At 40.1% G+C, this 11,073-nt stretch overlaps 1 protein-coding gene across 1 annotated transcript in view; it reads left to right on the top strand.

The window, feature by feature from the left end:
- PPP4R1 (protein phosphatase 4 regulatory subunit 1) overlaps positions 1–11,073 on the top strand; it is a gene marked incomplete at both ends in the record, with an annotated part of 72,208 nt that overhangs the window by 42,860 nt on the left and 18,275 nt on the right. Inside the window, 5 exons of the mRNA XM_082014525.1 lie at positions 908–1,015; positions 1,759–1,824; positions 4,113–4,271; positions 5,349–5,479; positions 7,018–7,520. Of these exons, the coding sequence (XP_081870651.1) occupies positions 908–1,015; positions 1,759–1,824; positions 4,113–4,271; positions 5,349–5,479; positions 7,018–7,520 (967 nt within the window). The remainder of the gene's footprint in view (positions 1–907; positions 1,016–1,758; positions 1,825–4,112; positions 4,272–5,348; positions 5,480–7,017; positions 7,521–11,073) is intronic.

Below are 11,073 nucleotides of genomic sequence, written 5' to 3'. Positions count from 1 at the left end.
AGAGAGCCTTCATTGATATTTTACTTTCATAATGTGGCTGGACTTATAAACAGTCAGCAGCCTGGGCATTACTCTATTTGGCACCTAGTACTTTTTTTTACAATCTCTAGTACTTTTTTTGAAGAAGCTTACAAATGCATAAGGGAATAAAATTAAAGCAGAATTGTTTTACACATCTTCATTGTTTTGAAGATACTGAAACTTGAGAAAGGTTTCTGTAGCTCACCAGGCCTCAGAGGTTAAAAAAATAGTACTTTGTTATTACAGGAGAATGAATTCAAGTAGTTCTGCTGATGTGATTAGGAAAGTTAAACATAAAATTCTTTTAGATTACCTTCTTTTTTTAAAAGTTGTAGTAAAAATCAGAATGAAAGAGCAATTAGAGGGAAAAGCTCTCACTTTTGTATGATACGCTTTTTCAGTACTTTTATGTTAGGGATTTGCATATGCGCAATATGGAGTGTTGTAATTAAATTATGGAGAAGCTGTAGAAGTCACTTAAGCATATTAATTGTCAATTTCCTGTTAATTGTAAATATATATTTGTTAATATTAGAATAGTGAAAGAATCTTTATTTATTTTTGTAAGTCTGTTTAAGATATGAGGGTAATTTCTGAGAGTTCAGTTATCTCCACTAGTTAGGAATTTGATTTAGACCAGTGCCTTGTACAGCTATGTGTTACATCATGATAGGGGGAGGGTAAAAAAGAAAAAAAAAAATTTTTTTTTGCAGAAGTGGCCAAAACTTTTCAATTCAAGATACGGAATTTTTTTTTTAATATTTTCCACAATTTTCAATAAAATTATGTGCATCAGAATGAAAACTAAATGTAAAAAGCTTCTGCTTAACTGACACGGAATTGTGTGTTTTGTAAGCATCCTGATAAATGTCTGTCTTGCCATTAGATAATGTGCAAAATGGCCTCCATGGTGGGAAAGGACATCACGGAAAGACTTGTTCTTCCTAGGTTTTGTGAGATGTGCTGTGACTGCAGAATGTTTCATGTTCGTAAGGTATGAATTATCAGCATCTGGTTTGGATTATCTGTGAAAGCAGTGTCATCAACTTGGAATTTGCATTTGTCTAAATGACTTTTTCCCTGCTAGATCTAATTTGTGACATGTGTAAGTGAAAGGTATGGGGTTTCTTTGGAGCTTGCATTTCCACAGATATTATATTTGACACCTGAGGTTTTTTCCCAGAGTCCCTACCTTTGTTATCAGAAACAAAGGAGGAATCTGCTTGTCCTTATGATTGTGTAGGTAGCCACGAAAATGTGAACCAACTGTAACTGATACGGCATCAGCCACCTTAGCTCATATCTCTGTGTGTAGATGGAATTAAAGACGCTCATTAAGATGAAATAAACCATTACTCCTTCATGGTATTTAGATGCTGAGGCTGTGTTTTTGTTTCACTCTGCCATTGCATAGCTTATTTTCCTTGCTAACTGCTTGTATTCTTTCATTTGACAGCACTTTGAACACGTTTTATCCTCCTTCCCTTTCACTGAAGTTCTAGGGTGGTTCTTTCATGATTAAAAAAGGCTGATTAAGCTTGAAATTAAGAAAACAATTGTATTTTATTTTATTTTTTTTAAACCATGGGAACTGATGGAATGGGGAAGTGGCTGATACTGAGTTTGCACCAAAACTGGTTTTTATGGCTTTAACAGGTGCTTAAATTTTTCTTTTAATTTTGTTTCCTCTATTAAAACTGTAGTCTCAGTGGTTATTTCTTACATTTTTTCTGCAAGGTATGTGCAGCCAATTTTGGAGATATCTGCAGTGTGGTTGGGCAGCAAGCCACTGAAGAAATGCTGGTAAGCCATTTCTTAAAGGATTTTTCTTTTTAATACAAGTCAGTAGTGGAGCTGGTCAACGTACAGCTAAAATGATTAGACAACTGCTACACTCCCTTAGTAAGGAGAGACTAAAAAAGCTGTGACTTCAGTTTTGCTGACCTGAGGTTATGATTGATGTTTACAAAAGACAGTTACTGTGAATACAGAACTGTTACTTGCCAAGTCAGACAGTCTAAGGGATACTCAATTTTAGAGCTGGGAGAAGGGTTTAAACCAAACTGAAGAAAATACATCTCCTCAGACTGCGGAGGCAGAGAGTATGTTGCAAGTTCAAGAATACATTAGGCAAGAACTAGGCAGGAATGTCTTCTAATGTCCATAAATGCAATGAGAGATTGCAGATACAGCATGAGCATGGGGAGTGTAGACGTCTAGAAGGGGCAAGGCTTATGTGGTCTCTTTAAGTGGCATCACTTAATGCTACTGTTCATCTTTTAAAGTCAGTTTTCCTGACTCTAACAAAGCCTCACAGCCCTCCTGGGAAGGAGAGAAAGAGAAAGAATGGCAGAGAAAACAAACAAAACTGGACAATAACAAATGAAATAGAGGGAAGAGATACAAATTCAATGTGGAAAAGCAGCGAACTGGATGGAGCAGTGAGCAGAAGGTCCTTAAGACCACTTAAGGACTTAATGAGTACCCACCCCATTTCCCTGGTGGGTCCAAGGAGCTGGTGGGTGTTGCTGGGCTTGGAGACATGACAGGACTAGGGAACAGAAATCAGCCTGACAGTCACTGGGATTCTTCTTCAAGCTTTCTCCTCGTGGGGATGTGGACAGTGAACTCGTTGAGGGCCAGAGGAGGTTGATGAGTCAGTGCCATGAATTAGCGTGAGACTTCTGTGGAGAGAATGTAAATGCAGGGATGACTTCAACAAGAGGCTCTGCAGCCTTTTGCAGATGTGGTATTGGGACAAGTACACCTATTGTGACCCTCAGGGCATTTCTTGTGTTCTTACAGTATTTGCCGCATTTTTCCCTATGTACTGTGCGATTCAAGCCATTTGATAATGAAGTATTGTTGCGTAGATTTGCATCTCACGTGTTTCTTAATTGGGGGTGTAAATTGATTTCTCTCACACAAATGCACTCTTAGTGATACATGTCATGAATTTGGATTAAGACTTTGTAGAGGGTACAATTAAACTGTGCAATAAAAAAGTGGTGGTTATTTTATGTGAAAGCAGTAACATGTGGCTGGACGGTTGGGGATCTCTTTCCATAACAAAAAATTACATTTTTTGCTCTTTTTGGATTACTAAAAAAAAAAGGGCGGGGGAGGGGGCAAAAAGCTGAATGGCTTTAGATAAAACTTCGTTTTCTAACATAAACGCTTTTTTAACAAGAAGCAAAGTCCAGAAAACTTTACAGAAAGTAGGAACAGCTGAACATCAATAATTGAGAACAGAGCTGTAGCATCAGTCACTGTATTACTTGCATCTTGCCACTCTGCCTCTTGCAAGCAAGGGCAGCCATGTGATGACCTGCATCTCTAACTGCCTCACTTGCACTCTGTCCACTGTTTCATCCTGGCCATTACTGTTTCCAAAAAATTCAAGCACTTGAGCAATCTCAAAATGCTTCACTCATTAGTAAAACTACTGCTCTGTTCGAACCTGTTTTCTCTTGCACCAAAAGGCAGTGTTTCTCTCATTCTCCTATTCTTCTGTGCCATTCAGGTTCTGTTTTGCAGGGTAGGTATTGGCAGAGATTGGTAAATCTAGCAATGAGAAGTTTAGGTAGAAAAGAAAGGTTTTCGTTCTTTCTGAAGATGCTCTTCCTTTGCATTTCAGTGAGAATCTTACAAAAATCTGAAGTGGTCTCTGATAGGTAAAATGTTAATGCACCAGTATTCTTTAAGTTTTTGTTCCTTTCAATGATAACTTCTTTAAAAGAACGGTGTAGAGGTGAGGTTTGGTCTTATGATAGGTTTTCTGGGCTTGGGGATATTTTTGGAGTTGGGTTTTGGGATTTTTTTTTTTTTATAAATAAGATTATAAAGTTAGTACTTTCTTGCTATTCTTCAGACAGGTGAATTTTCATCTGTATCCGTAAGTAACATGAGAGCAACTGATTAGAATGATGGCGTTACTGAATTGGTGTTTTTTGTCTTGTAAATGTTAAACTAATGCATCTGAGTATGAGGGCAGAGAACCAGATGAAGGAAATGAATGTGAAGAAAGAACTTGCTTTGAAACAAGTACTGCCTGTTAAGACTTGCAAACTTACTTACTGTGTTCCGAACAGCTGCCGAGGTTTTTCCAGCTCTGCTCCGATAATGTGTGGGGAGTTAGGAAAGCCTGTGCTGAATGCTTCATGGCAGTTTCTTGCGCAACATCACAGGAGGTCCGGAGGACAAAATTGTCAACCCTTTTTATTAATTTGATTAGTGATCCTTCACGATGGGTAAGAATTGCTTTTTATTTCTTGAGTAGATGTCATATTTAAAGGATTTTACTGTGATACTCAATATAGAACTTCTCCCTGTAGGAGGGGATAACATAACTTGTTTCACATACCTCAAGGAAACTTCTTAGACTGCTTAGTTTGTCAGTGGGTGTAGAGAGTCCGTCACATTTTCACTGCAGCATGTAAGAAAACTGTGTCGGTGGGTTAGCTTTTCTTAGCTACAGAACTTCCTGTGACTTAACGCTGCTGTAAATCATTAACAAAAATGGAAAAATGGATGTGATTGATTTGTATTTCTTCAACTTCCCTACCACCACCGCCTTTTTGCAGGGCGGGGGGGGGAGTAGGGCAGTGGTGGTTGTTGTTTGGCGTTTGGGTGGGTTTTTTGTTTGTTTGGTTTTCGGTTTGGGGTTGGGTGCGGTTTTTTTGTTGTTGGTGGGGTTTTTTTGTCTTGAAGATCTACTCTTCAAACCTTGTTAAGCTTGCTATTGAGCAGACTACTTGGGAGAGCCAAAAGTAGGTCTTTTGCACAGGAGCATGAGCTTTTGGATCCTGGAAAGTTGTGCAAGTTGTAGCTCAGCAGAATTAATCAAATAATGAAAATTATGAGGTAATTGTTGAGAAGGGGAGAATAACTCAGGAGAAAGGAGGAGCAAATGAACAACATAGCCAAATAGGAAAGGGAGAGAAATGCAGAGCTTGTAATCAGTCAGACTTATGGTAGTGAAGTATCTGTTCACTGCACATATTTTTTTTTTTTTCCTTTCAAGTTGTTAAAATTCTCAACTGAGCTTTCAAATTTACCTGCTTCTACTATCTAAATAATTGTGCTTTCTTTGGTTGTGCAGAATAGGCCTGTCAACTTAGTTACCTGTGACTTAACTGTTTTTACCCTGCTTTTTCTTAACTTTCTTTATGTATACAGCTGTCTGACTCTTTCCAGACAAGAGCCTCTGCTGTTGCTTTCCTCAGTAGACTTATGACCCTTCCAATTCCTAGTAGCAGGTGTTTATGTTTTATAGGACAGCAAGATTTATATATATAATTTTGTTCCCCTTGGACCCATTCCACTAGGTCCGCCAAGCTGCTTTTCAGTCTCTGGGGCCTTTCATATCAACTTTTGCTAATCCATCGAGCAGTGGGCAGTATTTTAAAGAAGAAGATGGTAAAAACCCAGATGATTGTGGTTCTGCACAGGAAAACAGGTAAAGAATTTGCTAAATCTACATATTTTTTCCTCCTTGTTTTTCTTCTGTATGACCTGAAAGTTAAGGAAATGAACTTTCCTGTATAAATTACTTATCTTGGTAAATGGAAAGATCTGGAACTTCTCATCTTACTTAATAGACCACAAGAATTTTCAGTTGTTTACTAAAAATACATAACTATTCAGTAACTTAGAATACCTTACGATATATGTTCTGTGATGAAATGATTGACTTGATAGACAAGGGAGAGCAGTGGATATAGTCTACCTAGATTTCAGTAAGGCTTTTGACATGGTCTCCCATAAGATCGTCATGGGGAAGCTGGTGAAGTACAGCCTGAACAAGCAGACAGTGAGGTGGATTGACAGCTGGCTGAATGGCCAGGCCCAGAGGGCGCTGATCAGCTACACATAATTGGAGGCCAGTAACTGGTTGTGTACCTCAGGGGTCAATATTGGGTCCAGTCCTGTTTAACATCTTTGTTAATGATCTGGATTATGGAGCAGGGTGTACTCTCACCAAGCTGGTTAATGACACAAAACTGGGAGAAGTGGCTGATGTGCTAGAGGGTCATACTGCCATCCAGAGGGGCCTCAATATGCTGGAGAAATGGGCTGGTAGGAACCTCTTGAAGCTCAGCGAGGAAGAGTGCAAAGTCCTGCACGTGGGGAGGAACGACACCCCAGGCACCAGTACATGCTGGGGTCTGACTGGATGGAGAGTGGGTTTGCAAGAAAAGGCCCTAAGGGTCATGGTGAACACCAGGGTGACCATGAAATGTGCCCTTCCAGTAGAGGCCAATGGTATCGTGGGCTGCATTATGAGGAGTGACACCAGCAGGTTGAGGGAGGCGATCCTTCCCCTCTGCTTAGCACTGGTGGGGCCACAGCTGGAGTGCTGGGTCCAATTCTGGGATCCACGTTATAAGAGACATAGAAATACTAGAGAGAGTCCAGGAATGGCCACAAAGATGATGAAGGGAGTGGAGCATCTCAGCTATGAGGAAAGGTTGAGAGAGCTGAAACTGCTTAGCCTGGAGAAGCAAAGGCTCAACGGGGATCTCCTCACTGTATGTAAATACCTGAAGGGAGGGTGTAATGAGGACGGAGCCAGGCTTTTTTCAGCGGTGCCCAGTGACAGCACCAGAGGCGATGGGCACATCCTGAAACACAGGAGATTCCCCCTGAACATCAGGAAACACTTTTTACTGTGAGGATGACTTGAGCACTGGCACAGGTTGCCCAGGGAGGCTGTGGAGTCTCTGTCCTCCAAAATATTTAAAAGCCATCTGAACACAGTCCTGGGCAGCTGTCTCTGGGTGTCTGTGCTTGAGCAGGGGGGTTAGTGCAGATGACCTCCAGAGGTTCCTTCCAACCTCATCCATTCTGTGATTCTATGATTTATTTTGCTATGCTGTAAGTAAATCTAGTTTGATAAATAGCAAGCTGATAGCATGTGTGTGAATTTTCAAGAGCATCTGTTTGCAACAAGTGTATTTTGGGTTTTAAATGTTCATTTGCTGTGATACTCAACAGTGAACAAGTCAGGACTACAGCAGATGTCACAACAAAGGATGAGCACAACAGGACAGAGGATCTGTCTTCATATGTTGCAACAAAACTTGAAAATGCCATGGAAGATCAAAATACAGTGTCAAATAACATCCAGAGGGAAAGTGACTTCCAGACTGAGTCATCCTTCCGTTGCACTTTGTCTTCAGAATCTTGTGGGGAAATGGCTGACAAGAACGAGCGAAGTTCTCATTGCTGTACAGCAGGTCTGCGGGAGGCTGTGCTGAATTCACAGGAGACCTCTCTTTCAGAGCAGGAATTGTACAACTCTTTCCATTTCTGGAGGACTCCACTTCCTGAAATAGATATTGACTTTGAGCTTCAGCAGACTTCTGAGATCATACTCAATAGAGAAATTCAGGAACTCACTATGCCAGTGTCTCCAAACATTCCTATGGCAACAAGGAAAGAATTGGAAGAAATGATAGAAAATTTGGAACCCCATATAGATGATCCAGATGTTAAAGGTATAGTAAAGATACTAAAGCATTTTTAGTGTTTGGAGATCTGCATATGTTGCTTTAGCAGTTCAGGCTTTAGCCTTTCTGTTGTTTTAAAAGTCAGAAGTACTACTTTCTCATGGTCCTCAAACAGAGTGTATCTATTTTGATTTCATTGTGAAAATTGATGATGAACTAAAAGGGAACTTGCATTTGTGTAAAGATGTTTAAAGGTAGTATGATCCTTTCCATAAACTGAATACACAGGTAGCTGTATAAACTTCTGACTGCCTGTTTTGACAGTATAATCAAATAGATGGCATAAGCTGTTGATCAGGAAATGAATTTGTAATTAGTGTACATGCAAAATAAGAGGCAGATTAAGATTTTTTTTTTTTAATATTGGAGTGTGATAAATGGCCATTGTATGCAGTATCCATTTTATTTTTAATGAATTGGTCTTTCTCATTTTTCTGCAAGGTCTTTATTATTACAGTCTCACGTTGTCAACTTAAGTGTGCCAGGTTTGTTGGGTCAAACTGAGAACTGATCCAAACTGAATTCTTGAAATGAATGCACATTCTCCATTTTAAAAGCTCTTGAAGGGTGGAGAAGGGTTTCGTAAGTATGACCAGCTGGTGGAGCAGCACCTCAGAGATACCTCCTGGGCTGAAATGACTTGGCTATTTCACACATACCTACTGGAGATACGTTTCTCTTGGTATTTATATGCTGAATAAATTCTAAGGCACATCAACCTTGAGCATCACAGTCAGAAAGTCCAGAGGTACCACTAAGGAAGACGCCATGTTATTTTGGAGCGGAAGAATCCTAGGGGAAAGCATGCCTCTGTACCAGAAAAAGTAGGAAGGAAAAAGAGGGGCAAGCTGGGAGTGGCAAAAACATTTCAGAATAAACTGGTGGTACTTTTTGTTCTTAGTAGGTTCATATGGTAATAACTTTTCTTAAATCCATTTTGGGCTGCTTCTATTTAATCTGTTCTGAAGTCAACAGATGAAACTTTGTTGCTTTAAGAGTGCTTTGGGCACTCTAAGGAAAGAGATAAGGAAAAAAAAAGAAAAAAAAATTCAGTATCGCTGAAGTTTTGACTGTCTTCACATAACCCATTTCTGAAGCCCACTGTTAAAACTTGCTGTTTAGGTTTGTTTTATAAAACTTTGTTCTGTCCAGTTACAGAACATATCTTAAACGTTTTTAATGAAGATTTATGTAGGTATGTATTTGTACATCCAGAATTGTCCTGTGTTATGGGGTTGTTTCTGTCATGTGTTTGCTCATGTCTTGTTTCAAAGCAGGGTTAGGTTTTTTTGGTAGCTCTCTTGACTGGATGTCAAGAGTTTTTTCTGTGCAGTTGTTCACTAGCACCTGTGCATTTCAGTAGAAGAAAACTGTTACTAGGTTGTCAGTACCAGGGGTTTCCAGTGCCCACAAGTTAGGAAAGATTTGAATTAAGAGTTACTAGTGCTATTTATTCTAATTTAGGGTGGATGGTCGTAATTACTCAGTCACCTTTGTATTCTGTTCTGACTTGGTCAAGGCTGTGTAGTGAAGCCCCATGAAACACACCTAAAGCTTGTACTTTTTTTTTTTTTTTTGTACTCTTGCCTCTACTGTCATTATTTGGTCTAAATACTTCAGAAGCTGGCATGTAACAACATGCCTGTTTTGATTTGGTAATGTTGCTATTATAATTTTGCACAAAGTGCATTGAGGCATAAGGAAACTGAGACCAAAACTGACAGAATGGTATTCATTTTCCTTGCTTGTCTCAAACACTGAAGCGCACACAGAATTGGTAGGTATCCAGACTTAAGTCTCTGAGTAGCTGACTTAATGCCTATGTTTTGGACCTTATACTCCATAAATTGTGACAACAGGGAGGTAGACTCCCTTTGGGGTTGATCCAGAAGATCAGAGCCCTGACTACCTCTTTGCTCATGACAATACCAGGATTAATGCTTCCATCTTTACCATCTAAAACTGTTGTTGCAAACTGATGGTATAACTATTCAGTCCAAAGATGGTCTTAATTTGTTATTTTCATAGAAATTTTATGAAACTTCTTAATTTCACGGATGATGTTGTCTCCAGTATATGTGGCTTACAAGTGTTTGGCAAACAGCCCTGGTCCCCAGCAGTGCTTAGGGTCTTTCCCTGCATGCCATGCCCCCCCACAAGACTAGCTGTTATGTTTTTATGAGTCATGTACTGTGAGTGGGATGGTTCTTGACAGCAAAGACTGAGCAAGCTAGAAATTTTTTTTCATTCTATTTTTTTTTTTCTTTTTAAATCTCTGTGACCTTTTTCTTGCACTTATTTTCTTCATTGGTTTGCTGTCACTCAAGTCCTGGATTCCTGCTTCCATGCTGTGCTTCTGTCTCTGCGTTTATCGCTTCATTCCCAGCAAAGGGATGGGAACGGAAGATGCTGCGTTCTCTCTGGGGGCTAAGCGGAGGCCTGCCATACAGGAGAGCTCCCATAGGTACACATCGTCTGGTTTCTATAGCACATGGGGCAAGCATCCTAGAGACATCACAAGATGAAGTGGGAGTGAGTTAGCAAAACTGTAGTTTGGCAATGAGACTGTAGTGTATGTTGTTCAGACAACCTTAACTCTGGCTGTACCTAGCTTCTCAGTGCTTGACTGTGCAACTTCAGCACCCTTCTTTTAACATGTTTTGCTTTGGAGACTATTTTCTAAACTTAACAGGTATTCATTTTCTTGTTTTTTTTATGTGGAACCATATTGGCCATGGTCCTTGGCACAGGGTTATTGAAGTTTCTTAAGAACACACTGATTTTTTTATTATTTGACTCTGCAGAATTACTGGTGGTGGTAATAAGGTGATGTCCTTCATGATTGATGATTTCTGTTTTGCGAGTTGGTGTCAGAGCCAGTCCCTGACAGCTGAGGGAGGTGTGGAGATTTGGTACCGGAATGCAACCAGCAATGATTCTTTCTGAGTCAGAGTACAGTTTTTTTTGTTGGGTTTTTTTGTTTGTTTGTTTCACACCCCCACCCCCCATACGTTTTGCTGTATATGCATCTGTAGCAACTACTATACCTTTGGACCCCATCCCCTCCCTCTTTATGTATTTCCCCTCCTATTTCCTTTTTTGTTTTCATTTCTCTTCCTTTCTGGATTCTGCATTCCTCTGCTTTGCATGTCTCCCCTCGCCCTTCTATGTTGTGTGAGGTGCTTCTTCCCTCACCTGCTGGCATCGCTAATAGCAGAAGTATTGAGAACAGAATAACTCAGTTTTTATCTAAGGGGTACCTCAGTATACCATGACAAGGGGGAGGATGAGTTGAAAGGAAAGGCATTGCCAGCTCGTGCAGCCTGGAGTACAGTGTGTTCAGTGCATACCCCACTCTTCCAGATGTCTTGGCTGCCAAGCACTACTGGGTTACTGTTTACATAAACAGAACGAACTGTTTGTGGTTGTGTGGGCTTTCTTTGTGTTTTTGTTTGTTTGGGCGGTTTTTGGGTTTGTAACCTGACTGTGTTTTCTATGTTTCTGTAGCGCACCTCCCTATCATCAGAGCAGTTTCCATTTC

This window comes from Phaethon aethereus (genome assembly GCF_964289735.1).
Source record: "Phaethon aethereus genome assembly, chromosome: 2".
NCBI classification, from domain to species: Eukaryota; Metazoa; Chordata; class Aves; order Phaethontiformes; family Phaethontidae; genus Phaethon; species Phaethon aethereus.
The sequence above is the reverse complement of the archived record's forward strand: the minus strand, read 5'-3'. Positions and strand labels throughout refer to the sequence as shown.